Below are 16,594 nucleotides of genomic sequence, written 5' to 3'. Positions count from 1 at the left end.
CTAATTGTTTCATACCACATTTTCTCACCATCCTGGTCACTCTGAATATATACCTACTTTAGCAAGGCAAACATGCTACATTTCTTGTGCTAATGGCTATAAATTGGCCCAAAAAGGAGCTATCTTTAGGAGGATACTAATACTGAGTTTGGGTCCAGTGCAAATAATAAATAAGAACATAGATTTTGTTGTCAGACAGCTTAGCTCGGTTGTGAATCCTAGCTCTACCACTTACCAGCTATGTGACTGTGATGGTTAATTTCATGTCAACCTGACTGGGCCACAGGGCACCAAGATGTTTGGTCAGACATTATTCTAGGTGTTGCTGCAGGGGTGATTTCAGATGTGATTAACATGAGGGTCGTCAGACTGAGGGAAGCATGGTGCCTTCCCTAACGTGGTGGGCCTCATCCAATGTGTCAAAGGCCTGAATAGAAGAAAAGGCTGACCTTCAGGTCAGTAAAGAGGAGTGAAAAGCATGAACGTACAAGAGGTTCTGAGCAACTTCTGGAAGCTACAACACACGAAATCATACTGATAGGCAGAACAGGGTGAGAGACCAAGTCTAGCACAGGGTTTGGCAAACTACGGGTTACAGGGCAAATCTCCCAGGCCACCACCTGCTTCTGTATCGCCTACAAGCCAAGACTGATGTCTATACTTTTAAATGGCTGAAAGAAAAAAAGAATATTTTGTGACGTGTAAACATTATATGAAATTCAAATGTCAGTGTTCATAGATAAAGTGTATTATTAAAACACAGCCATGCTCCTTTGTTAATGTACTGTCTACGACTGCTTTCCAATGGCAGAGTTGAGAAGTTGTAAAACGGGCTGAATGGCCAGCAAAACCTAAAATATTTACTATCTGGTCTCTGAAAAAGGATGCTGACCCCTGGCCAACCACATACACAGGAGAATGTTTCAGGGAAGATGGGACTTTTCTTGCTGTGGGTCCAAAGAGGTTGTAAGCTGAATCATCAGTTACAGAGGGCAATCTACAAAAAAAGGTATAATTTGGGCTCCAATGCATGGTGGTTGGGAACCCAGGACAGGACCCTCCTTATTCAGCTATTAGAAAAGGGCCCAGTCTGTCTGCTTGCTTTTTGCTTATCCGCTCTAAGAAAAGCACATCAATAGATAAGTCCTAGGGGCCGGCCCTATGGCTGAGTGGTTAAGTTCGCATGCTCCACTTTGGCGGCCGCGGGTTTCGCCGGTTCAAATCCTGGGCGTGGACACGGCCCCATTCATCAGGCCATGCTGAGGCGGCATCCCACATGCCACAACTGGAAGGACCCACAACTAAAAATACACAACTATGTACCGGGGGGCTTTGGGTAGAAGAAGGAAAAATAAAATCTTAAAAAAACTAAAAAATAAAAATAATAAAGTGTGTTGTACATTTTAAATAAATAAATAAATAAAGTCCTGCCTACCCACCTACAGGGAACTTCCCATCAAGATTCTTTCTGCTGAGGGTAAAGATTTGCTAGGGAGCCAAAGAAGAGCAAACTCACTCCAGTTATCTATATTACTCAACTGGTCATATATCAATATGAACGGACAACCAAGGATCACCAACATTTAAGGAAACCACGAGAATGAAAAAAGAAAGCCCATTATGAAAAACAGAACAAGTAACTCTGGAGAAATCAGAGGTAATTCAGGAAGAAAACAAAAGGAAAATAATATCTATTTAACTTTTTTTTGTTTTTTTGAGGAAGATTAGCCCTGAGCTAACTACTGCCAATCCTCTTCTTTTTGTAGAGGAAGACTGGCCCTGAGCTAACATCCGTGCCCATCTTCCTCTACTTTATACGTGGGACACCTGCCACAGCACAGCTTGCCAAGCAGTGCCATGTCCACACCCGGGATCTGAAACCAGCGAACCCTGGGCCACTGAGAAGCTGAACATGCGAACTTAACCACTGCACCACCAGGCCAGCCCCAAGAATTTCTATTTAAATCTTCAGAGTTATTGGATAAGACACTGCACCTATAAATAAGAGGTGTATGAAACAGTAGAAAGAACAAAAAGAATAATTAAGGAAATCTAGAATAGAATACCTTTCCAACACCACCTCCCCTACATACATAACAAACAGAAAACTTGAAACAGAAGTTGAAGAAATATAAAGCAACAACCCAAGGAGGGTAAGAATCTTTCTAAAAATTGCAGGAAAAGAGACTCCTCTCTCCCCTTCAAAAAAGACACACACACACACACAAAGGAGGAAAAATAATGGAAAGGACCCAGGGACTACAGTGCAGGAAAAGAAAAAGATATATACCCCTAGACACACCTGTGTGTGTCAAATCTTGACCCAGAGCTATGCTGTCCAATTCAGAGCAACTAGCCAAATGCAGTATTTAAATTTAAATAATTAAAATTAAAGGTACAGTTCTTCAGTTTTATCAGCCATACTGCAAGTGTCCAACAGCCATATGTGTTTAATGTCTATAGAAATGGCCAGTGTAGATATATAGGACATTTCCATCAACACAGGAAGTTCTACGGGACCGGGCTTACCTGGAAATTCCATAGCAGATTACTAAAACTGTATTTTAATTACTGCTTTAAAAAGTGCGATAGTGGAAAAAAACACAAACCTAAAAGAAGGAGGAATAAAGATTAAATTCAGAAAAAGACAGAAATTAGTAACATTAGAAAAGAAAATAATTAATGTATAAATCTAAGATATCAATCTATGAAAATAGCACTAAAATAGATTTTTTTAAAAATCCTTCAAAGTTATTCAGAGAGAAAAGACATGAACTGAGAAAAAATCCAGACATAACATTACAAATGAGAAGCTAAATATCATGATAGATATAGAAGAGATTATAAAAGAATTCAATATAGAGAATGCAATTAATTAATGCTACCAAATTTGAAAATAATAGTGTTTACAAAGAAAAATATAATTCAAAGAATGATAGCACAATTATATAGAACAAGAGCCATGAATAAAAAGTAAAAATTTGTGTTATAGATGGCTCCAATTTAGTTCTGAGTTAACAATGAAAATGTTTGCTAGGATTTTTAATTTTCATCTTATCCTGCAAGAAACTTCATATCCAGTATATGAAGTATACACATACTTCATATCCAGACTCTTAAAGTGGGAAACAGCTGTCAAAATAATGTATTTCCCTCTGCTAACACTACTCATTGAGCCAAGAGTTACATATTTCTCCAGAGAGGAGCTTCACTAGCCTGTGTGACCCTTCATGCAAAACCAGTGGATGGGATGTAAGAAGCTTCACCTGGAATGGCTTTTAATACCTGGCCTTTCCCTGGGGTCCCCTAATTATTCATACTGAGGAGGAAGTGATCACATCTCAACAGAAATGCCCAGGACAATTAGAACACCACAGAGGCTTAGATTAGCACAGTGGCTTTATGCCCATGAGACCCCTTAAGTTGACCCACAAAAGGAGTGCCAGGCACCAGTCAAGTCAATAGTTGTTCAATTTCTTACTTGAGCTATACGCAAAGATGGAAGAACAGTCCCAGATTGGGAGATATACCAATGCTACACCATTCTAGCTCTGGAATTTCTTTTCCTATTATCACTAAAAATTTTTAGTGTTTACCACTAAAAATGTCTTGTTCACCTTTATAGATACATTTACTTGACAAATCTCCTTGAATCAAAACATGTTTACCTTTTGATACATTTACCCTATTAGACTGAATATTCCAAGATATGATTATACAATGGATTTTTAAATTTTAACTTAAAACCCCCCAGTTTCTTGTTTACATTTAAACACCCACTAAAATTAGGAGGAACATAAGTACTCAAGTGCCCTGGACAATCTCAGATGATACTTGCTTTACTGGCAACTAATTTAATTCAGTATTTCAGCACTATCAAAAGTGTCCTAGAAAACTCATGGGTCCATGAGGAAATCAAAACAAAAAGTAGAAAATATTTTGAAATAAATGATGATGAAAACATGAAACGTTAAAAGTTGTAGGATGCAGCTAGAGCAGTGCTTATAGAAAATTACTCCCATAGTTATCAACAGTATATTAGAAAAGGCAGAAAATCAATTAAGAAATTAATTTTCATAAAAATGAAAAATCCCTAGCAAACCTAGCAACGAAAAATAAAAAAGAAGAAATGCAAATAAGCAATATCAGGAATAAAAAAAGAAAGAATGACAGTCCCTAAAAAGGTAATAGGAGCTACTTCTGGTAGGTGAAGTAAGCTTAACAGACGAACCCTCCCCTAGATGATAACCATAAACTCAGGACAAAATACAAAAAGCAATTATGTGACGGCTCTACAGATTGAAGAAAAGCACACAGATTTTTGGGAGGAGTCAAACTTCTAAAAAGGGATTGCCAAAGGGTGAGTTTCTTATTTTTACTGATCTAGCTTGAGCACAGTGCAGTACAGGGAGTTAAAACTCTGAGAGAAAAGAAGTCATCCTTCTGAAGAACCACAAACTAACCAATGGAATGCAGTGCAGAAAGAAATCTGTCTAACATGTGTAACTGTACTTATTAAAAAAGTGATGATTCAGTACAGCAGGGAAAGAACTGTCTTTTCAATAAATGGTGCTGGATGACAGGATATCTAATAGGAAAAACAAATACACCTTTACCCCTGCCTCACACCAAAGTCAAAAAAATCAATTCCGACAGAACAAAGACTCAAATGTTTAAAAGTAAATAGCAGGGCTTTTAGAGGAAAACACTGAGATCATCTATGGAAACTTGGAGCAGGCAAACCAAGCCATAAAGCACTAGTCATAAAGAGAAAAGCTGATATATACACAATGGAATACTACTCAGCTGCAAAACAGAACAAAATCATCCCATTTGCAAGAACATGGATGGACCTTGAGGGAATTATGTTAAGTGAAATAAGCCAGGTAGAGAAAGAAAATCTCTGTATGACTCCACTCATATGACGAATTTAAAAATATGGACAAAGAGAACAGATAAGTGGCTACCAGGGGAAAGGTGGGGTGGGGGGTGGGCACAAAGGGTGAAGTGGTGCACCTACAACACGAATGACAAACATTAATGTACAACTGAAATTTCACAAGATTGTAACCTATCATTAACTCAATAAAAAAAAGAGAAAAGTTGATACATCAGAATATATTCTGACTAAACTCAAAAGACAATTATGAATATAAAAAGACAAGCCACAGACTAAAAGAAAATATCTGTAATACATTTACATGCAACTGAACTCTTATCCAAAATATAAAAAGAACTCCTCCAAATCCAGGGAGAAAGACAAACAATCCAATTTTTAAAAATTGGCAAAGACACGAACAGACTCTTCACAGAAGAGTTTACCCAAATGGCCAAGAGACATGAACAGGTGCTTGACCTCCTCAGCCCGAATCCAAATGACTGACATACAATAATCCTCCCAGAATGGCTAAAATGAAAGAAAGAAAATATTAAATGTTGGTTAAGGATGAGAAGCAACTGAAATTCTCAAACATTCCTAGTAAGAGTGTAAATTGGTACAATCACGTTAGAAAAATGTTTGGCTACGAATGGTAAACTAGCCAAATCTCTTTCAATTGAATTTCAATTGAAATTCTCTTAGAATTGATAGTGAATTGTGATATATTTTCACAATACTATACAGCCGTAATCCACAACTGTAACATTAATAACGATCATTTCATAAATATAATGTTAAGCAAAAGAAGTCAAACACAACAGTACACAGTGTATGGCTTCATTTATATAAAGTACAAAAACAGGTAAAACAAATCTGCGATGCTGGAAGTAAGGACTGGTTTCCCTCTTTGAGCACACTAACAGGAAGCAAAAAGGGATTACGTGGGGTCCAAGAACTCCCTCTGTGTAGGTATGTCCTTGGCATTCATTCCATCATGCTGCCAAAATGCCATCAGGCCTGTAGTAAGGCTCCACAATATCTCTGTTATATGCTTTACCTGCACTGACACCATGGTAATATGGACCCTGGGTATCAGAAAAGCCACTAAAAGACCAATTGAAAGGGTACCCATTTTTGTCATGGGGTGCTAATTGCATATCATGACTATTATGTTTTCTGGTGACTCCTAAATAGGTCATTGCAGTCTTTCCATTGTACCCGAAGACTTCTCAGAATGCAAACTTGTTGGAACCCCTGTGGAAATGGCCCCACAATGTAGCCACAAAGGGTGCCATACATGTTGCTTATGGAACTCTCAGGCAGATTTTATATAGCTGATCCTTTTTTTTTTACTTTTTTTTTTTTTAGAGACTTTACTATTTTAGAGTTTTAGGAGTATAACAAAATTAAGAGGAAGAAATTTTCTATATACTTCTGACCCCACACAGGCATATCCTTCCCCATTACCAACATCACTCACCAGAATGCCACATTTTTTACCAAGGATGAACCTGCATTGACAGATCATAATCATCCAAAGTCCACAGTTTACCTTAGGGTTCACTTTTGGTGCTGTGCATTCTATGGGTTTGGACAAAAGTGTAATAACATATATCCATCATTATAATATTGCACAGAATATTTTCACTGCCCTAAAAATTCTGTGCTTTGCCTATTCATCTCTCCCCTCTACCACCTTTGGCAACTACTGATCTGTTTATTGTCTCCATAGTTTTGCCTTTTCCAGAATGTCATATACTTGGAATCAGTATGCAGCTTTTTGAAATAGCCTCTTTCAATTAGTAATTTCAATTCAAGTTTCCCCCATCTTTTCATGGCTTGATAGCTCACTTGTTTTTAGCATTGAATAACATTCCACTGTCTGGATTCACCACACTGTTTTTAATCCATTCAGCTACTGAAGGACATCTTGGTTGCTTCCAAATTTTGGCAACTATGATTAAAGCTGCTATAAGCACCCACATGCAGATTTTTATGTGGAAATGTCTTCAGCTCCTTTGGGTAAATGCCAAGGAGTACAATTGCTGGATCGTATGCTAAGAGTGTGTTTAATTTTGTAAGAAATCTCCAAACCATCTTCCAAAGTGGCTGTAGCATTCTGTTTTCCCATCAGCGATAGACAAGAGTTCCTGTTGCTCCACATCCTCACTGGCATTTGGTGGCGTCAGTGATCTGGATTTTGGCCATTCCAATAGGTGTGCAGTGGTATCTCAATGTTGTCATAATTTGCAGTTCTCTGATGACATTTGATGTGGAACATCTTTGTATTTGCTTATTTGCCACCTGTATATCTTCTCTGGTCAGGTGTCTGTTAAGGTCTTTGGCCCATTTTTAAATCAGGTTGTTTGTTTTCTTATTGTTGAGTTTTAAAAAGTCTTTGTATATTTTAGATAACAGCACTTTATCAGATGTATCTTTTGCAAATATGTTCTCCCAGTCCGTGTCTTTTCTTCTCATTCTCTTGACATTATCATTCACAGAGCAGAAGTTTTAAATTTTAACAAAGTGCCCATTATCATTTCTTTCTTTCATGGATCATGTCTTTAGTGCTGTATCTAAAACAGCACCACCATCACCATGGTTCTCTAAGTTTTCTATATTATCTTCTAGGGGTTTTATAGTTTTGCATTTTACAAGTTGGTATGTGATGCACTTTGAGTTAATTTTTTGCATGTATATGTCTAGTTGTTCCAGCACCATCTGTTGAAAAGACTATCTTTGCTTCATTGTATTGTCTTTGCTCATTTGTCCAAGATAATTGACTATATTTATGTGAGTCTAGTTCTGTGCTCTCTATACTGTTCCACCAATTTGTCTATTCTTTTGCCACTACCACAATGTCTTGATTACTGTAGCTTTGTAGTAAGTCTTAAAGTCTGGCAGTGTCAGTCCTTCAAGTTTGTTCTTCTCCTTCAATATTGTGTTGGTCATTCTGAGTCTTTTGCCTCTCCTTATAAACTTCAGAATCAGTTTGTCAAGATCCATAAAATAACTTGCTGGATTTTTACTGGGATTGCATTGAATCTATAGATCAATTTGAGAAGAACTGACATCTTGAAAACACTGAGTCTTCCTATCCATAAACATGGAATATCCTTCCATTTATTTGGTTCTTCTTTGATTTTGTTCATCAGAGTTTTGTAGTTTTCCTCATATAGATCTTATACATTTCTTTTTGAGACTTATACCTAAGTATTTGATTCTTTGGAAACTATTGTAAATCGTATTGTATTTTTAATTTCCAATTCCACTTGCTGGTATTTAGGAGCTGATTTCATTTTGACAGCAAGGTGAAATGGCTTTACTGAGGATGTGTTGGTTAAAGTGAGACTTGAAGGATAAGTAGAGAGCATAGCGGTTGTCTTTGTAAAAAATTAGGACAGATTAATCTACTCTTTGATGATGTTATACCAAAGATATATGTCATGCTTCCCAAATAACAGTTAAAGTTGAAAACAGTTCTTCAGTTCCAGTAATAAAGCAAACGAAGCATCATGCCACTACCTTTAAAGAACTAAAGCGAGAAGCAGAGGAGAAACCAAGGAAATATGTAGTAACAAAACCTACAAAAATTCACTATTTGTAGTATTTCAAAGTTTTCAGAGCACTAAAAGTATCCAAGACGTTTCTATTTGAACGTCTATACGTTTCTATTTGAATCTATACCAGATTGTCACTTTTTGTTTTGGTCTTCTTAGCACTTACTATAGGACAAAATTAGCACACGCTGTTCAATGTGTCCACTTTGAGTGCTATGCTGTTTTCTGTGCTAATCTTACCCTCCCCAAATATGAACATTTTTAGTTCTATAGGTCAAAAATGATGCAATTAGGTCTAAACAGACAGTAAGCATTCAACAGCTATTTACTGAATTACTCAGATTACAGATTTATACTGGCAAAAAATTTGAAATGACAGCACCTAAACCTTGATCTAGTTTTCCAGCTGATATGTTGTTAACAGCAAGGCAGGTTTGTTTTTTTTCCTGAACGTTTTCTTTAAAAAACAAACAAACAGGGGCCAGCCTGGTGGCATATTGGGTACATCCAGCACACTCTGCCTCCGCAGGCCGGAAGTGTAGGTTCAGACCCCAGGCATGGACCTACACCACTGGTCAGCAGCTGTGCTGTGGTGGTGAGCCACATACAAAATAGAGGAAGACTGGCATAGCTGTTAGCTCAAGGTACATCTTCCTCAGCAAAAAACAAACAAAACCCAAAAATCTTACCAAGATGAAAACTCCAGTTACTATATGGCAATACTAATTTCAATTTAGCAAAGAGAATCAGCCAGAAAGTTCTAACAGGTCATTGAGATTTACTACAACTCAAAGGCAAGCATTCCAATGAGGTTTGGATGTATTTTTAAAAAGCATCATAAGATCACTATCAAAACTAGTAATTTGGTAGTGCAGGCATGATTTGGGAGTCTTTTTTAGTTTAGAGACTTGACAACATGAACGCCTTTAAACATCACTTACACCCTCCCCCACCCGCCACGCTCAGTTTTGAAAAGATTTTTAACTCCAAACACTCAGCTCTAAATTACATGGTTTTTTCCGCCTATAAAATTCCTGTTCTAATAAGAAAGCTCTCAATCCAGAATTCACAAATCACTAGAAAAAGTAAGTACATACACATCTCATTCTTAAAGTTTTTTGGGGAAGAAACCTCAAGCGCTGTTATTTGCAGCTACCTTAACAGCGAACGACAATTAAAGGTGTGAACGAGGCCGTCAGAGTAACACTTGTCCTTCACACCACTGACGGAAAGATGCTCCCAGCCTTCCAGGGGCGCTAATTAAAGTCCACGAAGCTTCTCTCGGGGGCTTGGAGAAGGACACTTCGTCACCTGCCGCCTGAGGCCAAGGGAACGGATCGCCTTTCCAACTCAAACACCACACCACCAGAAATACCCCGCAGGGAGGGCGGGGGCCCGACCCCAGAAATCGTGGGGAAGGGCCGGGGCTGGGACACAGCCGCAGGGTCCGGGGCCATCACGCAGCTCCACCAGCCTCCCCTCCACCTCGGCGGGCGTGAGCGCACGCACAACGGCTCCACCGACCTCCCCTCCACCTCGGCGGGCGTGAGCACACGCACACCCGCTCCACCGGCCTCCCCACCCGGCGTGCGTGAGGGGACCCACACCCGCCCCACCGGCCTCCCCTCCACCTCAGCGTGCGTGAAGACACGCAGAGCAAACAGAGCATGGAAGGACGCCGCCCGCGCCGGAGAACCCGGAAGACCCCCCCAGCCGAGACCCAGGTGGGCCTTCCTCACCTGGGCCCCGCAGCGTCCACCGGCCCTACGTAAGCGCACGTTTCTGCAGTACGCCTTGCGATTGGTTGACGCGGAGGGAAGCCTCAGTCCTATTGGCTACGGGCGCCGCGGCGGGGCAAGGAGGCGGGCCCGCGGGCGGCTCTGACGGGCCGCCGCCGCAGTTCCCGGAGTTCCCATTGGCCAAGGCGGGAGCGCCAAGATGGCGGCGGCGGCGACGAGTTGCGGCCCCCGCGCCGGGGCGTCCGGGTGTGTGGTGGCGGCGGCCGGCAAGGACAGCGTCACCAGTTTCCAGAGGAGGGGTCCGAAAGCCAGCGGCCCCGACGGCAGCTGCCGTCGGCTGGCGTCCATCGCGGGCACGCGGCCGTCGGTGCGGAACGGACAGCTGCTGGTGTCCACCGGGCTCCCAGCCCTGGACCAGCTCTTAGGTCGGTTCCGAACGGAGATGTGGGCTCCGCAGCGGGAACCCCTCGGGAGGGGCTGCCGGGGAGCCCCCGCCGCCTCGGCCTCCGGACGCGGAGCGGATGCGGCCGGCCCGGGCGGAGGGAGGACGGGCTGCGGGGTCCGTGCGCGCCGTGGGCCCCTCGTCGGCGCGGCCCGCCGGCCTCGTGAGAGCCGGAGTGCGCGGGGTCCCACGTGCCGTGAGCCGGCTCGCTGCCCGGTCCCGGCGGCCGTTCACGTGCGCACGCGGCCCGGCCCCGCCCCGTGTCGGGGTGCTCCCTGTGCCAGCCCCGGGCAGCTCGGGGTTTGGACCACCCCGCGAAAGTTGGCGTCACTGTGAGAGACGGGCTCCGTTAGAAAACGCTGAGAAAGGTAGCGTGCCCTCCTTCGCCGCCAGGCCGCTCAGCCCCCGGTTCTGAATCTCGAAGCAAGCCGTCTCGGTTTGCGAGGATGACTGTTAGAGGCTCTTGTGAGTGCGAGGCGTTCCAGCCCGTCGTCGATGCTGACATCCACCTCGTGTCTGCGCTAAGCATGTGTGTGTGTTCCTGTTCAGTTTCTTCCCGTCTGTGTGTGTGTCCCAGCATTACACTCCCAACGATGTGTTTAAAGGCAGTTCACATTTTAACGAGAAAAAGAAGTGTAGTTCTTAGGCTTTCCTGTATAACCTGGAGTTTTTCATGAGAAGCCTGCTGAAGAATGTGCTTGTTTCATAGCTGTTATGTTGAAGGAATTGGGCAGGTTAGGTTGGTAAGACAGAGCTGCTGTGTTAATAAAGCTTGTAAATTAGTTAATTTCTTTCAGAATGATGCTTCATTAAAATTGGTCTGTTTATATTTCATAACTTTCTCATAGCATGTGGCATGTGTCAGTTAAGCCTTACCCACTTTCATGAAATAGTATAAATGCAATTGCTTATTCTTGACGTTTTCTCTCTGTAATTTTTTCCCACGAGGTAGGCTTTTCACAAAGGTTTGATGCAAAGGAAAATGACAAGGCAAGCAACCTATGAGAAAGAGCATGGCTTCTTCCGTCTGTTATGTCATGTCCATAAGTGGATCCTGGTTATTTCTACGTTAAGTATTTTCACTTAATTTTTTCAAGTCTTTTGCCTTCCTAAATTACATGGTACTATAAACAGAAATGATTCAAAATATCTAGTTAGCAAATATTTATCTCACTTTTTTTTTCCTTGTGAGCCTCACTTGTATTGTCCTATATTTGAACTTAAAACTTGGAAGCTTTTCCTAGTCCTTACCTGTCTGTGTTTTTAGTTCAATGGGGATGTGTAACTTCATTCACTTGATTCTGAAACTCCAAACAAAAAGGTCACATTTCTGACATTATCCCTTCAGTTCCTCGTTAGAATTACAGAACGTGTCTAGTACAGTTCCTGGCATTTAGATTCTCAATAAGTTCTTGATTGAAAGAAAAATAATATGTAGAAAAAGATCTGCACAAGAGAATATGAAACCTGTAGGACTGAGTTATGTGTTTGAGCTCTAAAAACACTTAAGTGACGTGGACATTCACGGAACTAGTGACAGTCTGGGCTGATCTTTAGGCTCCAAATTTAGTGTTCCGCACTATGCTACAGCTGTTTCAAATTTTTGCAGACTCATTTCAGGTGCTTTTAACCATTTATTGAAACTGAAACTAGTGATTTAACTACAGTCTCTAAAAACACCCAAAAAGGTAACCCAGAGCACTTTCCTCCTGTGTTTCTACAGTGATGTAAACTCAAACTGTAATTTAAAAATTTTCCAGATTTGCTTGGGGATGGGGACTCTAGTAAATGACTTTAACAAGCTTATGCTAAAAAATAGTGTTCATTAAGAAGGCTGAAATAAATAGCAGTTTTTGGATATTTTGAAATATATTTTGCATGTATGCACTTAATTCTCAAAGTGTGCATAAATCGAAGGAGTTATTACAATAGGAGCTACTACATTTGGAATAATAAATATGTGCAAAAGTATTTTAGTTGTTAACTTCTTAATGGCATTTTTGTATTTTGATTTTCTATTTTATCTTGCCTTGTAGAGCAAACCCTTTACATTTGTTTTTCATTGAAACAATTGAAACATGTGGCTACTCATGTGTATATACTTAAGTATAGGCAATTCAGATTATATTGTTACTCTAAAATGTTGTTTGACTCAGATTGTGACAAGCCTAATATAACCACATTGTGACAAAATGTAGTGATAGTAGGATATGATATCAGAATGATGAAACTATACTGTGACGTGATTGTTGCTTAAATATATTTTGTGGTTACTGTGTAATAAGTAAATATTGTATTGTCACTGCCAAGCACTGTGGTGATATTTTACCACTGCCACTGTGACATCATTGTAATTTTAAGCACAGATGCAAAATGTATTGGAAAGGCATTGTACAGGCTAATTGAATGTTAATCATTTGATAATATGCTAATATTTCCGTTGCTTACTCCCGTGTTTTTATAACTTTGAGAATTCCCTATACCTGCATCTTTTAAACATGATCTAATCATATGAAATATTTTTATTCTGACAGCTTAATTTTATTGTTGGATAATTATATACATTTCCCAAGTTGGCAACATTTAAATTTTTACATTCTGAGATTTCCTAACCCACATTCTCAACCCTGCCCCTCCAGGACATTTGTGTTATTGTGGACACTATATTCCATTTTTCTTTTTCCAGGAGTTTCCAAAGAGAAATTATAGCAGTTAAAAGGTTCTGGCAGAATTTCTTTTTTTCTAGGATATAAGGTATAGTCCATTTTGAGGACCGTATTGTGCAACCTGGGGACATTATCCCCCAGCCTTATCCTTCAAGAAGGTGCTTGAAGGAAGGGTGACTTCTCAGGTTTAACTGGCATAGCCTCTGTGCTGTTCAGAACTTACTAAATTTTGACAGTCAAGTGAATGGAAGATGGGGATTTGGGGTAAATAATAGTCCAGGAAGAGTACTCTGAAGAATCTTGATGGTAGCTGCCATTTCAACACTGATGTCAAAAAGTAAATATTGGTAGGCTTATTTCCTTTGCTCCTCTATATCTTGCTCTGGAGTGTGGGATGGTGTACCTTGAGCTTGGACTGTATACTTAGCAATATCCTAGTTATGATATTTTAGCAACTAATAGCTATACATTTAAGGTAAGTGTAGCTTCTTGTGTATTGCTCTGTAAAATTGTTTCATGTGATTTATTGTACAGAACCATTCTCGCTGTTCATAGCTGCTTCTGTTCTGATTCTCATATCTGCCCAGCCAATATTGTGATAATCAGGAGTTGTCAGGATGTTTCATATGTCCTAGAGAGAGAAGGAAAAATAGACTTATAATGAAATCACAAGTCTAGGAGAGAGGTAATGAACGTGAGTATAGGAGAGAGGAGGCGGTAGAAAAGATCATTTTACTCCTTTGTAGGTTTCATCATAGAAATAAGATGATTACTTACTCACCCCATTACTTACCTATCAAACGTTTAGTGGGCTATTGGGAAAAGATACTTCTATTTTAATTGGGAACTACTAGTGTGAAATCTATATTGCTTTTGAGGTTAGATAAAATTACTAATGGATTACTGAATTTAAAGATAAAAGCTAGCTTTTGTTGAATATATCAAGATATCCTGTCATGGTTGATTGTTTAAGCTTTTTACTTATTTATTTGTTTATTTTAAGATTTTATTTTTCCTTTTTCTTCCCAGAGCCCATTGGTATGTAGTTGTATATTTTTAGTTGTGGGTCCTAGTTGTGCTATGTGTGACCCCGCCTCAGCATGGCTTGATGAGCAGTGCTGTGTCCACACCCAGGATCTGAACCGTGAAACCTTGGGCTGCTGAAGCAGAGCGTGCGACCTTAACCACTGGGCCACGTGTCTGGCCCCAGGTTTTTATTTTTGGATAGGGACATGGCTACAAACATATTCTAACTTACTCTGGTTTAAAATACAGCTAGAACCTCACGTCAAGTGAGGTATATCAAAATGCCTTATACAGAGATATTTTGGGGAAATATCGTGAGGTTTTGTCACACTAAAATTAAGTTTGCAGGAATAGAGGAGCTTTGCCTCTGTATGTTGTGTGTATATGTACGTGTCAACTCATTTTACTTCACATACATGGAATAAAAGCTTGGTTTAAAAATAGTTAACAAGGCGATTTCATCTTATTCTCTATGACCAAGCTTCAGAGTGACCAACCTCTAAAAGAGCCAATCCAAATTTCAGTCCAGTGAATTTACACAGTACAGCCCACTAGAAAAAAAAGAAAGAAAATTGCCTTTTTCTGAGAGAAGTCCTGATAAGATATAAATTTGGCTGATAAACGTCATTAAGATATCCCCTTTTTGTGTTGTTTTAAGTAATGTTCAAATTTTCCAAACATTAGAGTTTTAACGTACGTGAGATTTAAAAAATTTGAGTAGTGTTTTTTTCTGGATTATCAGGAACAGTGGATTGTTTGGATCATTCTTCAGAATATTTTCTTCTTAGTCTGATTTACTGTTATGGTCCTCACCATTTATCAAGTCACGATATATCTTTAGTGATTTGTTCTAGTCAAAAAGTAATTTCTAGAATGGTGAGGTAGCCCTTAGTACCTCTCTAGACCAGACACCTGAGCTAGCTATCACTTCATTTAATTGGGAAACTATTCCTTTATTTATTATTGTCCCACTGTGAACAGCATTCACAAAAAACTTTAATTCTCTAACTATTCTAGTTGCAGGCCTTATGTAAATTCCGAATTTGAGGAGACATGAATGTAGACCCAGGGGAGTCTAGATGAGAAATCGAAATCCTTCCTGTAAGAAATAGGTTAAGAAAGAAAAGCTGGCTACCTCTTGTAGCCCCTGCTCTAGCCTAGACACTGCAGTGTCTGTTGTGTACTTGTGGCATTTCACGTCCTTAAATATACAGAAGATGGCGGTGAGACAGTTAAGTGTTTCTTCTTGCATGTAAGGGAACATAGGGATGTAAGGGGTTGAAGAGTGTGATTTAAAATGTTCAAAATGGATTAAAAAGTAACTAGTGATCTATATGTAGCAGAAACTGTAAAATTAAACATTTAGCTTAATCTTGTCTCAAAGAAAACCTTTTTGCTCTGATCATTTCTGAGTGTTTTCATCATATATATTTCAGTTTAGGTCAGTCTTTTAGTTTAAACAACAAAGTTATGTAGTCTGGTGTGGCTTTAAATGCTGTAATGAAGGAAGTTATCTAAATGTGAAATTATATATTTACTACTATAACAAATCCACTTAAACATAAAAATATATAAATGTACTGTTTTTTTGCTTGTTTTCTTCTCTAACAATTTGGAATGTTTTACTTATCATCATAAAGTCAAAATGTTCCGTTTTATTCTGTGTGCATGTATGTTACCAAATTTGAAATTCTTTGAAACATGACGTTTATGCTTATTTGCAAGGCAAAAAATAAACACTACCAAAGGGAGCTTTCATACTAAGTTTCTCTGTATAACATTTGCCACTACAAAACTTTTTTAGGGAAGCTATTGGTGTTCTAAATTTCTAGTTACAGGCCTTATGTAATTCAAAAATTTCTTTCACAACTTTGTATGGAACAAGAAAAAAACCCTAGTCACACTGTCTTCAGTTGTCTAACAATTTTGAGTAGTTTCTTTTTTAATTAATTGTACCTTAAGTACGTTTCATTTTTTGATATACACATTTTAAAGTGAATTTGTAGTAATACAAATGTTTTACAAACAAAATGTCAGTAGTCGAATGTCTTATCTTTTTAGTGTAGTTCTAGTTTCCTAAAACTTGATTTTGAATTGATTTTTAGTGAGTCCTTATTTGAGTTATATATTCATGATCATATTACCCTAATTCAGATATTTAAAAGAACGTTTTCTAGTAGTACTGAAAATGTATTTTGTGATTGTGCCTTTTTTGTTTGAAATGACAAAAACATTGTTCATTTTGAATTCTAAATATATTTAGATCATGTCCAAACTTTGTG

At 39.3% G+C, this 16,594-nt stretch overlaps 2 protein-coding genes across 11 annotated transcripts in view; one reads left to right on the top strand and one right to left on the bottom strand.

The window, feature by feature from the left end:
- The window catches only part of IMMP1L (inner mitochondrial membrane peptidase subunit 1), a 69,012-nt gene extending 58,710 nt beyond the window's left edge, over positions 1-10,302 (bottom strand). The window contains exons 1-4 of one of the 6 annotated variants that reach the window (XM_046637842.1): positions 10,071-10,149; positions 9,596-9,757; positions 5,323-5,407; positions 2,530-2,609 (exon numbers count right to left, since the gene is read on the bottom strand). The gene's annotated coding sequence lies outside the window, so the exon portion shown is untranslated. Of the gene's footprint in view, positions 1-2,529; positions 2,610-5,322; positions 5,408-9,595; positions 9,867-10,070; positions 10,150-10,178 lie in introns of those variants that run through there. The other 5 variants (XM_046637843.1, XM_046637844.1, XM_046637841.1 and 2 more) reach the window with 5 other exon arrangements.
- A 13-nt stretch (positions 10,303-10,315) lies between these two features.
- ELP4 (elongator acetyltransferase complex subunit 4) overlaps positions 10,316-16,594 on the top strand; it is a 238,843-nt gene continuing 232,564 nt past the window's right edge. For 2 of the 5 annotated variants that reach the window (XM_046637840.1, XM_046637839.1), the window contains exon 1: positions 10,317-10,603. In XM_046637840.1, coding sequence (XP_046493796.1) covers positions 10,378-10,603 — 226 coding nt within the window. In that variant the 5' untranslated portion in view covers positions 10,317-10,377. Of the gene's footprint in view, positions 10,604-16,594 lie in introns of all 5 variants that reach the window. The other 3 variants (XM_046637838.1, XM_046637835.1, XM_046637836.1) reach the window with 3 other exon arrangements.

Source organism: Equus quagga, chromosome 14 (assembly GCF_021613505.1).
Source record: "Equus quagga isolate Etosha38 chromosome 14, UCLA_HA_Equagga_1.0, whole genome shotgun sequence".
Classification (NCBI taxonomy): domain Eukaryota; kingdom Metazoa; phylum Chordata; class Mammalia; order Perissodactyla; family Equidae; genus Equus; species Equus quagga.
Note: the sequence above shows the minus strand (reverse complement) of the source record. Positions and strands in the feature narration are given on the sequence as shown.